At 46.8% G+C, this 16515-nt stretch overlaps 1 protein-coding gene across 6 annotated transcripts in view; it reads left to right on the forward strand.

The window, feature by feature from the left end:
* The window catches only part of TMEM219 (transmembrane protein 219), a 45672-nt gene that overhangs the window by 27457 nt on the left and 1700 nt on the right, over positions 1-16515 (forward strand). The window contains exons 1-6 of one of the 6 annotated variants that reach the window (XM_045994332.1): positions 2119-2264; positions 3328-3526; positions 3611-3800; positions 9828-10063; positions 11490-11659; positions 13300-13400. In XM_045994332.1, coding sequence (XP_045850288.1) covers positions 3362-3526; positions 3611-3800; positions 9828-10063; positions 11490-11627 — 729 coding nt within the window. In that variant the 5' untranslated portion in view covers positions 2119-2264; positions 3328-3361 and the 3' untranslated portion in view covers positions 11628-11659; positions 13300-13400. Of the gene's footprint in view, positions 1-2118; positions 2265-3324; positions 3527-3610; positions 3801-9827; positions 10064-11489; positions 11660-13299; positions 13401-16515 lie in introns of those variants that run through there. The other 5 variants (XM_045994333.1, XM_045994331.1, XM_045994329.1 and 2 more) reach the window with 5 other exon arrangements.

Genomic DNA, 16515 nt, shown 5'->3' on the forward strand with positions numbered 1-16515 from the left:
TGTCCTCAAGCTTCATCCATGTTACAGCATGTATCAGAATTTCCTTCCTTTTAAAGGCTGAATAATATTTCATTGTATGTATAATCCATATTTTGTCTATCCATTCATCTGTTGATGGACCCTTGGGTTGCTTCCACCTTTTATAAAGCTCTTGTGAAGAATGCTACTATGAACATGGGTATACAAATATTTTTTAGAGATTTTGCTTTCAGTTCTTTGGGGTATATACCCAAAGTGGAATTGCTGGATAGTATGGTAATTCTTTTTTTTTTTTTTTAATTTTTTTCTAAGAACTCTCTACACCCAATGTGGGACTCAAACTCACAACCCCAAGACCAAGAGTCACACACTCCACTGACTGAGCCAGGCAGGTGCCCCTCATAATTCTATTTTTAATTTTTTGAAGAGCCACCATTCTGTTTTCCCTAGTGGTTGTACCATTTTTTTAATTAAAAAAATTTTGTAAAGATTTTATTTATTTGACAGAGAGAGACACAGCGAGAGAGGGAACACAAACAGGGGGAGTAGGAGAGCGAGAAGCAGGCTTCCCGCAGAGCAGAGAGCCCAATCTGGGGTTGGATCTCAGGTCCCTGGGATCATGACCTGAGCGGAAGGCAGATGCTTAAGGACTAAGCCACCCAGGTGCCCCAGTTGTACCATTTTAAATTCCCACTAACAGAGCACAAGGCGACTTTCTCCACAGATTGTTAACACTTCTTTTCTTTTCTTTTTAAACAGTAGTCCCCCAATAGCTGTGAGATGTATCTAATTGTGGTTTTCATTTGCATTTCCCTAATGATAATGTTGTGTCTCTTCGTGTGCCTATTGGCCTTTGGAGGAGTATCTTCAAGTTCTTTGCCTACTTTTTAACCAGGATTGTTGTTGTTGTTGTGTTGCACCGTAAGAATTCTTTACATATTCTATATATCATTTACTCTTTAGCAGATACATGCTTTGCAAATATTTCCTCCCATTTCATGGGTTGCCTTTTCACCCCGTTGTGTCCTTTGATGCACAGAAATTTTAAATTTTGATGTAGTCCACTTACTTTTTTTTTTCTGTCTGTGCTTTGGATGTCATACCCAAGAAATCATTGCCAAATCCAATGTCATGAAGCTTTCCTGTTTTCTTCTAAGAGTTTTATACTTCCAGCTCTTACATGTAGATCTTTGGTGTATTATGAATTAACTTTTGTATGTGGTGTAAAGTAACAGTTTAACTTCATTCTTTCACATGTGAATATCCAGTTCCCAATACCGTTTGTTGAAAAGACTAGATTTATCTCATGGAATGGTCCTGGCACCCTTGTTGAATCTTATTTCACCGTATGGGAAAGGGTTTGGGAAGCGGGTAGAACACGAGTGACCCGGTGTCTGTCTTAGCAACTCGGTAGAGTTGAATACTAAGAATTTGTTTGAAAGAGCATTTGCCCAGCGCGGTTCAGTGCTCAGTGCACACTGGGCCCATGTTTTCCCATACTTGGTCTCTTAAGCTCCAACCAGTGAGGTAGGTGGGTTGAACCCCTTCACCAAACTCCCCAAAAGAGCACGGTCATGGCTTGTGCAGAGACAGGTACAAAGTTTAGGATTTGAACCCCAGGTTCATGGCTCCATGCGTCCTGCTGTTTCAGGTAAGATGGACTTTGGTGTTCTCATCTCTAAAATCTGGGCAGAAATGAAATGCGATAGCCTCTGTTGAGCAGTCTGGCAGCTGTAGGATCCTAAGCATTAAGGACTCACTAAAACCAGGGGACGAAGCGTGAGGTACAGACATTGGGCCTGCAGAGAAAAGCGCAGCCCGAACAGTCTGCAAGGCCAGAATCTCAGTGCTGGAATTTCGCCCCACCCCGCTCCCCCAGCCAGGCGGACCCCAAATTCATACCCGGAACCTGGGCGCGGCTGGGCTGTGCGATTGGCGCGGGAGGGGGACGGGCAACAGAAAAATGCCTGCTACGCGTTTCTCGTTCAAATGCCCCACAGTGTCTCCGAAGTGAGGCTTCACAGTTCTAACAACGTCCCCACAATCAGCTCCTTTGCCTTCTCTCCCTCTTACTCACCTACCGTGGAGTACGTTCTTCTCCGTTGCCCCTTCACTGGATTCCTTCTTGGTACGCCCCCACCCAGCCTGGGAGGGGCCGGGCTGCTGCCCGCGTGGACAGCGCGCATGCGAATCCCCACGGTGGGTGGGGGGAGCACGGACCCCGCCCCTTCGCTGCTCCACGCGTGACGTCGCGGGGGGCGCCGGCCTCCGCCCGGCTCTGAGCGGTGAGAGGGAACGGCAGGCGGATCCGACGCCGCAAGACCGGGAAGGGATGGTGCGGGTGTTGAGTTCCTGCAGGAGGGCCTTTGCGCGGGGGAGGGGAGGCCCAGGGGCACCACCTGCGGCTGAAGTCAGGCTCTACCCTCCGCCTTCGTGCTTCCCCCCCCCCCCCTTTGCAGATGTGCCGGGACGGGAGGCAGGGCAGGGACTGGGCATTTGTGACACCTGCATTTCCCTGGAGCCCTCCTTCTCCCCACCCACCCCATATGTTTACCCCGTCTTCCAGGGGTTCATTTTCATCAGCCTGTCGCTTCCCGCCTGGGGAAGGGCACTCTACCTGGAAACAGAAGACGGTTTTCAGAGCTTGGCCCTGCCACTTCTCTGTGAAAGTCCCCGAATCTCAGTTTCCACTACAGTATTTTTTGCCTTGCTTGGCCTACTTTTAAAGTTCAGTATGACACAGTGAAATAGAAAGGAAATGGACATTATTGAGTTCCTGCAAGGCCGAGTACTATGCAAAACTGCTTTATCTGTCACATTTAGTCCTTATTATTTGGCGTTCTTTCACAGATCCCTAAAGTCACAAAGGTTAACTGATTTTTCTCGCATAGCCAGTGAGTGGCGGAGGAGGATACAGACAGAACCATTTTGCTCCCCAGTGAAGTTCTTTTCATCAGACACTTCCTTTGTCTGGGCTATTAGATGGAACTGTTCCTCAGCCAAACCTTAGCCCCACAACAGCTGCTTCCTGAATTTCTCCCCTTGAGAATTCTCCTTTTGGGTTTCTCTTTCCAACACAGTGTGCTCTGCTTTGCTTCTGTCAAAGATTACTTCAGAATTTATTACTTCAGAAATCAGATACAGCAAACATTTATTAAGTGGTGCAGAGGGGTGAACACTTGGAGTTGAGAGCCCTAGATTCTTGTCCTGGCTCTGTCACTAACTGGCCGTGTGGCCTTGGGCAAGCCCCTTGTCTTTTCAGTGCTTTAGTTTCCCTTTGAATAAAATGGGTAAGTGCCTTCTGACTGGTAGGCTCTTGTCCAGTTCTCCCCTCCTGTTCTCCAGCAGGCTCTCCGTGGAGGCCCGGACCCTTCTCCTCCCCATGGGCAGCTGCCAGGCAGGGCACAACCTGCATCTCTGTCTGGCCCACCACCCACCTCTAGTCTGTGCCACTTTGATCCTGCTGCTTCTTGGCCTGTCAGGCCTGGGCCTTGGCAGCTTTCTCCTCACCCACAGCACTGGCTTGCGCAGCCCTGACATCCCTCAGGTGAGTACCACCTTCATCCTTTCCACACATCCTTGCTCATGCTGCTAATCTCTCACCTCTCTCCCACCTTTCTTTTGCACACAGGACTGGGTCTCTTTCTTGAGATCTTTTGGCCAGCTGACCCTGTGCCCCGTGAATGGGACAGCCCCAGGGAAGTGGCATGGGCCTCAGGTGGTGGGCTTACTGACCACCTTGAACTTCGGAGATGGTCCAGACAAGAACAAGACACAGACATTCCAAACTATGGTCCGGGGTAGTCACATGGGATTGAAAGGTGAGATCAAAGAGGACTGTGGGTTGGGCATCAGAACACTTAGGGGTGGGTTCTGTCTCTGACTTCCCCAGCCTGGTGACCTTGGGCATATCCCAAGGCCTTAGTCACTTCTGCTGTAGTAAAAACTACATTCTTTCAGTAACTGCAGTGATACTATGTGGGTTCCCTGTAGGTGTTTTCTCTTTTCCCTTCCAGCTCTGAGGTTCTTTGAGTCTATCCTTGGAGGTGTGATGAGATGGGGTAGATTTGACCTTAATGTTCTTTCTCTTCCTTCTTTATCCCTCTTGCTTACTCTTCTTAGAGGCACCTTCTTTTTCCTCAGGGATGTTCGAGAAGCATGTCCCGTTCAATTAACCAAGTGCATTGAGTGCCTGCTCTGTTCTTAGCACAGCTGTGTGTGCTATGGAGGATGGAAGATACAGAAAAAATTAGACGTCATCCATTTCCACAGAGCTTAGAGTCTTCTGGGAAAATGACAGGGGGGTTGGTGTCAGTGGATGCCATTGATTCCTGTGTGAGATTTGGCCTCAGGTTCCTTGTCTGAAATCGGAGAGATGAAAAGGGAGGAGAGAAAGGTGGAACTCTCTGTTTTCTGATGTTATCATTCTAAGATTCTCTTGTGAATCTGGGCGGGGGGAGGCATGTGGGGCGGGGGGCGGGGGGAAGGTCTCTAATGTCCAGGTGAACATCTGTGTGGTCAAAGAGAGTAAAGGAAGGTGTCTGATACACACAGACTTGAGATAATTTTTCCTGTTCTTTTTATTTTGTAAATATATGTACATCAGCTGTATTGAGATAGGATCATATAACATAAAATTCACACATTTAAAAGGTACAACTCAGTGGCTTTTCGTATCATTACAGAAGTGTGCAACTACCACCACAATCAATTTTAGAGCATTTCATTCCCTGAAAAGAGATCCTGTACCCGTTAGCAGTTGCTCCCCTTTTCCTCCAAGCTTCCCAGACCCAGGCAACTACTAACTTTTCTTTTTCTGTGGATTTGCTCATTCGGAACATTTCATACAATGTGTGCTGTTTTGTGACTGGCTTCTTTCAATCAGTATGTTTCCAGGATCCATCCATGTCATAGCACGCATCCGTATTTTGTGTTTCTGTTGCTGAATAACATCCGTTGTATGGATATTCCACATCTTATTTATCCATTCATCAGTTGTTTGATACTTGAATTGTTTTTACTTTTTGACTATTACAAACAATGTGGCTGTCAGCATTCACATATAAGATTCTATGTGATCGTACATTTTCATTTCTCCTGAGGGAAATAAAATACCAAGAAGTGGAATTCCTGGGTCATATTATAACTCTGTGTTTAATCTTTTGAGGAGCTGCCAGACTGTTTTCCAAAGTGGCTGTACCATTTTGTATTTCCCCCCAGCAGTGTGTGAATTCCAGTTTCTCCATGTCCTTACCAACACTTGTTATTATCTTTTTTTAATTCTAGCCATCCTAGTCATTGAGAAGTAGTATCTCACTGTGGTTCTGATTGGCATGGCCAATGATACTGAGCATTTTTTTATGGCTTCTTGGTCATTTGTCTATCCTCTTTGAAGAAATGTATATTCAGAGTTTTGCCTTTTTAAAAAAAATTGGATAATTTGCCTTTTAATTATTGAGTTGTAAGAGTTCTTTGTTTTCCTAGACACAAGTCTCTCTCTTTTTGTTTTTAAGATACTATGTGTTTATTTGACAGACAGAGATCAGAAGTAGGCAGAGAGGCAGGCAAAGAGAGAGGGGGAAGCCGACTCCCTGCTGAGCAGAGAGCCCGATGAGGGGCTCCATCCCAGGACCCTCGGACCATGACCTGAGCCGAAGGCAGAGGCTTTAACCTACTGAGCCACCCAGGTGCCCCTAGATACAGGTCTCTTATCTGATGTATGATTTGCACATATTTTCTGCCATTCTCCGGGTTATCTTATGACTTTGTTGATGGTGTTCTTTTTTTTTTTCTTTCTTTTAAGATTTTTTTTGAGAGAAAGAGAGTACAAGCAGGGGGAGGCAGGGGGCAGAAAGAGAGGGAGAAGCAGACTCCCTGCTGAGTAGCGTGCCTAATGTGGGGCTGGATCCCAGGATTTGGGGAGCATGACCTGAGCCAAAGGCAGACACTTAACCAACTAGCCACCCAGGCGCCCCAATATATTTATTTTTTTTTAGTTGCTTGTGCTTTTAGTGTCTTGGTTAAGCAGAGCTTTGCTTAACTCAACCTCACAAAGATTTACCCCTATCTTTTCTATTAAAGTTTTATAGTTTTAACTCTTACATTTAGCTGTAGGATCCATTTTGAGTTAACTTTTGTGAATGGTGTGAGGATGGAGTTCAGCTTTGTTCTTTTGCAAGTGGCTCTCCAGTTGTCCCAGCATGTTTTGTTGAAAAGACAGTTCTTTCCTTTGAATAGTCTTGGCACCATTACTGAAAATCAGTTGACCATGGATGTACATATAAGTTTATTTCTGGATTCTCAGTTCTGTTTCACCGATTTATGTGTCTGTCCTTATGGTAGCTCCATACTCTTAATTACCACAGCTTTGTATTAAGTTTCAAATCAGAAAATGTGAGTCCTCCAACTTTGTTCTCCTTTTTAAAAATTCTTTTGCTTATTCCAGATCCCTTTAATTACCATATGGATTTTAGGATCAGCTTCTCAAGTTCTGCTTCTGCAGACAACCCTGTTCTTTTTATGATGGTTAGAACAGAATAATACAATCAAAGATTATTCTGAAGAAAATTAAAAATACGACTGCATCCTCTAAGCAATAATTATTGAACACCTACTATGTACCAAGCGTGGAGAATATAGAGAAATGTAAGACACGGGCCTTCGCTTCGAGCTGCTTACAAAGTCTAGCAAGGATACAGATATGAATAGAAGCAAATACCTTTAAACGTGTGAAGGAGCACACGGGTTACAGTGGGAATACTCAGGAGTCTGTCACGCAGGGTTAGTGAAGAGGCCTTTCCAAGGATTCAGTGCTGGAGCCAAGGCTTGAGGGAGGGTTAGGAGTGTGCTCTTCCAAGCATATGCAAAGACATACAGACAGGGACCATAATAGCATGTTTGAGAACTCCAAGGGGTTCAGTTTGAGTGCTGCAGGGGAAGAAGTATTGAATGAATGGCAAGAGATGTATTTGAGAAAGCAGACAGAATCCTCTGGAGGGTCTCATGTGCCAAACCCAGGTAGTTGAACTTTATCTAGTGCATTGGGCAAACTCAAAATTTTTGTCAGGAAAATAGTATGAGTTTGTTGCTGTTCTTTGAAAAAGATCACACTCTATTGACTGACTGCCCAGTAGAAGTGTGTCCAATGGCAGGAGGACCAGGTAGGAGGTGGTTACAATAGAAAGATGATGAGGACACCTGAGCTAAGACAATGCCGTGAAAGAAGGGGACTGATCCGAGAGAGACGTTGACAGTGGGTCAACAAGGCTTGGTGGATGATTCGATCTCGGGAATGTAGAGAAACAGGGGATGGTTCTATTAGAAAGTTTGCATGTATATTTCTTATAGTCATTATGATATACACACACACACACACACATACACACTGGTTTGTATTTCTCTTTTTTCACTTAAGACACAATTTTTAAAATTTCTGCCTGGTCTGAACATTATTATTTTAATGAATGTACAGTAATGGACCTGTAAAGATCCATTAAGTGGTTGGGCCATCATTTGTAACTCTTTTCCTAGCGTTAAACATCTTCTCGCTTCCTCTTTTGTGTGTGTGTGTGTGTAACACAATAAACATCTTGGTATACTTGGCATCTTTCTTTTGAATCCTTTCCTTACAATGGGTTTCTGTAAGTGGTATTACTGAGTCAAAGGGTATGGACCTTTTTTTTTTTTTTAAATATTTTATTTATTTAACAGAGAGAAATCACAACTAGGCAGAGAGGCAGGCAGAGAGAGAGGAGGAAGCAGGCTCCCTGCGGAGCAGAGAGCCCGACGTGGGGCTCGATCCCAGGACCCTGAGATCATGACCCGAGCCGAAGGCAGTGGCTTAAACCACTGAGCCACCCAGGTGCCCCTGGACCTTTTTTTAATAGACAGATTTGTTTTGTTGTGGACTCGGAATTCGGACCACAAAGAGGTATAAAAAGCACAGGTAAAAATCCGTCTCACCTCCCTGCAGTGTCCACAGCTGTTTTTGTTTTTTTTTTTAAAGATTTTATTTATTTGGCAGAGAGACACAGTGAACAGCAAGAGAAGGAACACAAGCAGGGGGAGAGGGAGAGAGAGAAGCAGGCTTCCTGCTGAGCAAGGAGCCCGATGCAGGGCTTGATCCCAAGACCCTGGGATCATGACCTGAGCCGAAGGCATCGGCCTAATGGCTGAGCCACCTAGGTGCCCCCAGCGTACATAGTTTGATGGGCATCTTTTCAAGCACAGTCTGTACCCATTTAAAATTGTGGTAGATACAGCCACATCGTTTTCTAAAAGGTGTCACTCACTGAGAGTGCCCATTTCCCTACATCTTCAGCAACTTGTTATTTTTATTTATTTATTTTAAAAATATTTTATTTATTTATTTGACAGAGAGAGAGAGCGCGCGCAGGCAGAGGAAGAAGCAGGCTCCCCACTAAGCAAGGGAACCCGATGCAGGGCTCGATCCCAGGATCCTGGGACCATGACTGAGCCACCCAGGTGCCCCAGCAACTCTTGTTATTATCAGTCTTTTTAATTTTTACCAATTTAATGAGCAAAGAAATTGCCCGATTGTTTTCATTTACTTTCTTCTGATTGTTAGTGAGGTTGACTATCTTCTTGTAGGTTTATTGGCCATTTTCATGCCTCCATGAATTTTCTGTTCTTATCCTTTGCTCATTTGTCTTTTAAGTTGCTTGTGTTTATGTTTTTGATTTTTAGAAGATCCTTATATATTCTGGATTGTAAACCTTTTTGCCAATTAAATGTAGGCATTTTGGGGCACGTGGGTGGCTCAGTCTGTCAAGCATTCAGCTCTTGGTTTTAGCTCAGGTAAGGATCTCATGGGTTATGAGATCAAGTCCCATGGGCTCCTTGCTTAGAGGGTAGTCTGCTTGAAGAATTTCTCATGCCCCCCCCAATAAATACATCTTTTTTTTTTTTTTTAAGATTTTATTTGTTTATTTGACAGAGATCACAAGTAGGCAGAGAGGCAGATAGAGGCGGTGTGGGGGGCGGGGAAACAGACTCCCCACTGAGCAGAGAGCCCAATGTGGGGCTCGATCCCAGGACTCCGAGATCATGACCTAAACCGAAGGCAGAGGCTTAACCCCCTGAGCCACCCAGGCGCCCCTCAATAAATAAATCTTTACAAAAAACGGATAGGTATTTTTATCCATTCTGTTACTTCTTTTTTTTAAATTACCTTTCATCTTTGAGAAGCCTTCAGCTGTTACAAGGTTAAGTTTATTGCTCTCATTCTTTACTCAGGCTTGTAGGTCTTGTGTCTTTTTTAGGAAGGCCTTCCCCACTCTAAACTTAGAAAATGTTCTTCTGAATTTTCTTTGGGTTTTGTTTTGTTTAATTTGTTTGTATAGGTCTCTAGTACATCTGGACTTTATTTTATAGTGTGAGATGAGTCTGACTTTTTTTCCCCCCAAATGGAAATTGTCCCAAGGGCATTAAATAAATAGACCATCCTTTCCCTGCTAATTTGAAATGGGATGTGAACCTTTTCATGGATTTTGGTACCTACTAGGAAACTGCTTTCTTAAGAGGGACAGACTCCTTTATATAGACTGACCTTGGCAATGTGTATCTGCCCCAGTTTCACTGCAACTTTGTGAGTATTGGCATGATTGTTTTATTGATTGTAAGCAAACTTAATTTTTTGTTTATACGGATACATAGTTATTGTTATTTGTTATTGACACAGTGATAGTGTACAGAGTACTTTCTTGAATAGACTGAATGCCAAAACAGCTGGCACTGAAGGAAGCCTTAGAAATGAACGGAAGTCTGAAGATGAATGGCTTCCACCCGCCCTCCATCTTCTTCCACTGCCTCTCCTGTGCCTCTCACAGGATCTTCTGCGGAAGAGCGGGTCCTCATTACTGCCAGAGTGACCACAGAAAGGACCCCAGGAATGTGCCTGTATTTTAGTGCTGCTTCAGAAATCCTGCCCTCCAGCCAGCCACCCCTCTCCTGCTCAGAGGAGGGAACAGGAAATGCCACCTTGAATCTTAAGACCTTGACGACTGAGGAGTGTGTCAGCGTCTGGAGCCACGAAGGCCTTGTGCTCACCAAGCTGCTCACCTCGGTAAGAGCCTCAGGTTTTTGGGATTTCATAACTGCCAGCTGAACGCTCTGCCTTGAAGGCCACTGGGGTCAGTTTTACCTAATAGAAAAGGCACAGGCCCTATAATTTTGCCCCAGAGGCTGTGTGACCTTGAGTGAGCATCTGAGCTTCTCTGAGCCTCAGCTTCCTCATCTGTAAAATGGAAAACATGATACTATCTCCTGATGCCAACAAATAAAGATGAATGAGAATGAATGTCAGGTGCCCAGTACAACGCCTGCTATGTAATAGAGATTGGATGAGTGAGATCTATTACTATTAACGATTGTCTTTAAACAGAATAAAATATGATCTCCACCTTAAAGGAATGCAGAAGCTGTAATGAGAGGCTGAATGGGTTAATCGCTATCATAGAGATGTTATTCAAACACAGAGTAAGGAGCAATTAACTCTAACTTGAACATTTATGGAGAGTGCTTCACAGAGAAGGTGGCATTTAAGAAAGAGAATTGTGTACAGTAGTTTATAATGTACAAAGTGCTTTCAGGTCCATTATCTCATTTGATCTTAAAACAGCCTTTTGAGGTAGCTGTTATTATCCCATTTTACAGATGAGGAAACAGGCTTAGAGAGAGGGAGTGAATTGCCCAAGGCCACATAGCTGGTTAAGTGGCAGACCCAGGATTACAACCTGTGCCTTCTGACTGTAGTCCCAGGCTTTGTCTGCCTTTTTTTTTCAGGGTGACCCTGGAGGAGGAGGAAGATGTGGGCAGAGAATGCAATAGAGGGGATTCTGGAGAGGGGACATAAATTCCAGGCCAAAGGACCAGCAGGAGCATAGGCCTAGAGATTGAAAAGTGTCTGGCCTTCAAGGGCACTCCATGGGGAGGGGCTTAGGAAAGACTGAGGGGAAGAGACAGGAGAGAGGCAGGGGCCTGTTTGTGAGGCTCCGTAACTTGAGGCTAAAACGCTATGACTTAATACTGCAGGCCATGGGGGCCACTGATGCTGGGTGAGAGGGACCAACTGAGCAGAGGAGACAGACCAGTTAGGAGGCTGCTGCGTGCTTTTCCCTCACATGTGCAAAGACCCCAGCGAGGAACACCACTCGGGAGCTTAAACCAGAGAAAATATTGGTTTCCAGACCTGGCCCTGCTTGAGCATGTTTAAAATGGCAGTAATGAACTTTCCTATCTCATGGAGACATTAGAGGGGCTCCCTTCGATGGTTGGGTGAGAAAGCAGCTCATAGACCATTGAGACAATTAGCTTGTATGGAAATTATGTTTTCCCTTTGGTTGCTCCTTGGATATAGAGAGCCCTCTCCGCCCATGGGGGCTTCTCTGTATAGCTCTTGGCCCCAGGGATAAAATGTCTTCCCAGGAGAAGATTCTCCCCCCTCCTTCCCTCGCATTCATTCCTCCTTCCATCCCTTTGCCCATCGTTAGGAGGAGCTGGCTCTGTGTGGCTCCAGACTGCTTGTTTTGGGCTCCTTCCTGCTTCTCTTCTGTGGCCTTCTCTGCTGTCTCACTGCTGTGTGCTTCCACCCGCGTCGGGAGTCCCACTGGTCTAGAACCCGGCTCTGAGGGCGCTGGCCTAGTTCCCATCTTGTTCTCAGGTAAGGTTCTTTGTCCCAGTCCTGTGGGAGTAGGGGATGGGGTGGACGTGGCAATTATAACTGAGATAGGGTCATTCATAAACAATATGGTTTTACTTATTTTTTTTAAGATTTTATTTATTTATTTGACAGAGAGATAGAGAGCACAAGTAAGCAGAGTGGCAGGCAGAGGGAGAGCTAGAGAAGCAGGCTCTCTGCTGAGCAGGGAGCCCGATGCGGGGCTTGATCCCAGGACCCTGGAATCATGACCTGAGCCGAAGGCAGCTGCTTAACCGACTGAGTCACCCAGGTGCCCCTGGTTTTACTTATTTTTGAACTTCATGTAGATGGACTCATATATTCTTTTGTGACTGCCTTCTTTCGGTTAACATTCTGATTTTGAGATTCATCCATAGCTGTAGTTCACATCCAAGCTTTCTGGCAACAGTGGTAAGTTAACAGGATTCAGATCTGATGATGCATCCTGGATATGAATTCTGTTTATTTTGCTTCTGTCCTGAAATCCTGATACCCAGTTTTATGATGCAAAGTTTGTAAAACTCACCTTGAACAGCATAAAAGGATTGATGATGCCCATCTACTAGGCACAAAGTATGTGCCCAAGCATTTTACATACACTTTCTCTTTTCCATCAGCCTTCATTGCATTTAGAAAAAGTTGGGTTTGCTAACAGTCTTTGGAGGAACACACCTAACAAAGGTGCCAGTAGGTGGGGAACATTTTGGCTCACTAGTCCATGTGTCTGCTCATTAAGGAAAGAATATTTCTATTAAAAAGTCTCACTCTGTCAGGTGGAGGTCATATAATTTGAGAGTTATCTGTTGTGCACCCAGCTCTTAAACTGTTCTCAGCTTCAATAACTAGCTGCTGTACCCTACGAGATAGCCACGGTAGAAGCAGAAACAGCCCAAGCCCAGGGAAGGGCTCTGGCCAGAGGAACTGGGCGCTCAAGATCCACATTGCTAATTTTGCTCAGGGCTAGGCTCCACCTACTTGGGATAGGAGATAGTGGAACTCTCATAGCTTTTCTTAGATCTGAGTGGACTGGGAAATGAAGGCTTTCTGGCTCCTAGCAGATCCTGGGGATCTGAAGGGGCCAACCCAGCTGGGATGAGTGCTTGTACCCATCTGTAGTCACCACTTCCTCTGCTCCTTCCTCACTCTTTTTTTTTTTTTAAGATTTTATTTATTTATTTGATAGAAAGAAAGAGATCACAAGTAGGCAGAGAGGCAGCCAGAGGGGTAGGGCGGGGGAGCAGGCTCCCTGCAGAGCAGAGAGCCCAATGTGGGGCTCAATCCCAGGACCCCTGGGACCATGACCTGAGCCACCCAGGTGCCCCCTTCCTCACTCTTTACAGCCATCCGAGAGCTTCCCCCAAGAGCCCTCTAATCTGTCCTGTTTGTTTTTTCATTTAAGATTTTTATTTATTTATGTGTGAGACAGAGAGAGGTAGAGCACACATGTGTAGGGGGAGAGGCAGAGGCAAAGGGAGAAGCAGACTCCCCACTGAGCAGGGAGCCCCTCAGAGGGGATTGATCCCAGGACTCCAGGATCATGACCTGAGCTGAAGGCAGACCCTTAACCAACTGAGCCTCCCAGGCACCCCTCTGCCCTTGTTTTTAATCTTCTTTTTCTCCAGGTGTGAATCAACTTCTCCAGACTTTGTTCTAAGTTGGAAGAGATGTTACCAAAAAATGGAGAGCTGGAATGTGGGGGAAAATAAAAGGCTTTTTTGCCCAGTGTTGCCCAGGGTGTTTATTGGGGATTGGGTTGAGGTGGGAATTTCAGGGTAGACAGGTTTGGGGGACTTTTCCTTGTTGACTCTTCAGTTTGGGATACAGGCTGGCATAGGGCATGGATTACTGCAGCTTTATCCTCTATTATGACTTGCCTTTGGAAAACACTTGGTTTTAATCGCAGCTGTGCCACCTTATGTCTTGTTTTCTTCTATGAAAGAAAATAGTTCCAACTAGTTGAGAGAATCAGGTGGGTATGGTCATGGTAATGCTTTGACATTAATGCTGTGTGACCTTGGGCAGGTCATGCAGTTGTGAAAGGCCTGCTTCCTGAAGGGATTTGACAGACTGCGTTTTCCCAGCAAAGATTCCTCAAACTTGGGAGCCCACTTCCTGGCTGTACGGTTACTAACCAGAGCAGTCCATTTTCCCGCCTTTTCCGCGAGCAGCAAGCCTCCTTCCCTTGCCCCTCCCAACCGCTACCCTATACGCAAGCGCAGATCCCGGCTGCTTCTTTCCTTCCACTCGCGCCCCCTCAAAGCTTCCCCTAGCAACAAGCTCGGGCTCAGCGCTAAGGCGGGGCGAGCGCGTGCGCCGCAGCTCTCTCCCCGGCCACTTGTCGAACTGCTTGCTGAGCTCCTCCCCCTCCAAGCTTAGCCCTTCTTCCCGCCTCCTCCCATCCAGGGTCCGCGTGGCGGAGCGCGCGCGCACTCTGGCCCGGTAGCTGCCCATCTTCCTGGCCCCGGCAGTGAGGATAGGGGGGCGGGGCCATTTCATTTGGGGTTCCGCCCCCTTTGGCCCGGCGTCCCTACCGCGCCTGCGCGCTCCCGCCCGGTCTCCATCTTGGAATTGGGAGGAAGAGGGAGAGGGAGACCGGGACGAGACCAGGGCTGTGGTGCGGAGAGAGGCTGAGACTGAGAAGAGGAGAGGGAGAGAAGGCGCGGGGACCGTCCGTAGCTACAATCTTTCAGCTACCCTCAGGAGAGAGAAGGGAAAAGGGAGGAGGCTGGGGCGGGAGTGAGGGCTGTCACCCTCGGACCCCGGTGTGAGAGGGGCCGTGCGGCCGGACGTCCTCGGGGTGGGCCCCCTGTCGGTGGCCGAAGAGCTGGGGCTCAGGCCCTTCGGTCGCGAATTTCCGGGCTTGACCCCTCGCTTCTCAAATATCCGGGTATCAGCTCCTCTGACCCCACGTATCCAGGACTCGGGTCCCAACCTCTTTAAACCTGGGGCTCTGTTTCATAGGATTTCAAAAATCTGGGGTTCAGGCCCCTGCGTGCACCAGTATCCGGGGTTCATTCCCCGCGCGTTCAGATACCAAATTCAGCTTCCCTTCGTTCAAATATCTGGGGTTCAGACCCCACAACCAGAAATCCGGGATTCAGCAACTGTCGCCCTCGAGGAGGAGGAGGACTGGACCGCGAGGTCAGATCAGGTTGTCACCCCCTCCCCTCCAGGGGAGGCTTCCCGGGCCCGCCCCTCAGGAAGGGCGAAAGGCGAGGAAGAGGTGGCAAGGGGAAAGGTCTCCTTGCCCCTCTCCCTGCTTGGCAGAGCCGCTGGAGGACCCCAGGAGCAGGCGGAAGCGCTGGGGCACCATAGTGACCCCTACCAGGTGAGACACGGGGTGCAGGGGCGCGGGTCCCTGAGTCTAGCATTGAGAAGAAACGGTGCTCCTTTTTGAGGAACTGGGCCTGGGTAGGCCCTCTTCTCAGGATGAAGCCCCGTGGGCCAGTGGTCAGCCTCTGGCTAGCGGTGCCTTTTGCTGCCACCTTGTTCCTCTTCATTATGTCTGTCTGATGGGAGACCTAAGATGACAGGGTCTTTGATGTCATGGGGGGGGTCACACCCTAGGATGCTTGAGCTAATCAGATGGGTTTGCACTCTTCTGGTCTTCTGCTGTGTTCACTTTGCCCCTTACAGCTACCTGTTCTCTGATTATACCTCTTTCTCTAGATTGCTTTGGGGTGTTGATTCCCTTGCCTTTGATCTCCATGGTGGGTCCACTTACCTGTTTTTTAGGCATGGTCTGTTTGGATTGTCCTTTCAAGGAAGTGTGTGTGTGTGTGTGTGTGTGTGTGTGTACATTTGTGCTGAGGAGCCCCTGGCAATATTTTTTCCTAGCTATATCGTTACCTTCCAACCTCTTGCTGATGGTGTAATCTCATACATTTGTCAAGCGATCTGTCATTTAGAAAGTGCTTTACATCTGTTCTCTCATGTGACACCTCCTCCTCCATTCACCCTGTGGGGTCTCTTTTATTGCTGTCTTCCCATTTTACAGTTGAGAATATTGAGGCCCAGAGAGGTTGCCCAAGGTCACGCAGTGGCAGAATTAGGATTTAAACCCAGATTCTTGATCAAGTTTTGCCCCCGCTCCATACCTGTCTCTTGGCATCTTTTCTTGGCCAGGGATCCAGAGGAGAATGAGTTGGGGTGAGATTTAAGAATGAGGGGGAGAAGAGCTTCCGTTTTGGGAGGGTTATAGTCAGAAGCTTTTTCTGATGGTAGGCTCTGGCTCCTGTCTTCTGTCTTGTGGATTTTTCTCTCTACTGTGACCTTCATTTTTACCCTGATTCCATTCATTGGCCTGGGTTCCTGAGAGGGCTCTCTCTTTTGACAAATGATGGCCATAGTGGTGTCTCTTCACAGTTAAAGCCAAGCTGCTGGGGTAGGATGGCCCCCAAAGTATTAAATCCTTGTGGTGACCCTGGAGGCAGGGAAGGAGAAATCCATATGCCAAGTGTCTGCATAGTGTTTCTAGGTTTGAGATCTCATTAAAATCTCATAACAGCCCTATGCTGTAATCCGTTTTATCAACGAGAAGACCAAGTATAAGGAACCTACTCAAAACCCTGTTGTTATATGTTGCTGGTGAGATGTACAGGTAGTTGTAGCTTAGGGACAGACAGACTTGGGTTTCCTCATCTGCAGAATGGTGATAACATTGTTTTAGAAGGTGGCTGTGATTTAGCACAGACATTGGTAATCACACAAATGTTCATTATTTGAGGAAGAGGCCCAGTGTGATGTTTTGTTGGTATCCCTTATATGTGGCTTGGGGTCCTGGGTTGGCATTCTGGGCTGGGTGCTGCTAAAGAGGTCAAGAAGATTCCTTTGGCAAG

The sequence above is a fragment of the Meles meles genome, chromosome 21 (assembly GCF_922984935.1).
Source record: "Meles meles chromosome 21, mMelMel3.1 paternal haplotype, whole genome shotgun sequence".
In the NCBI taxonomy this organism is placed as follows: Eukaryota; Metazoa; Chordata; class Mammalia; order Carnivora; family Mustelidae; genus Meles; species Meles meles.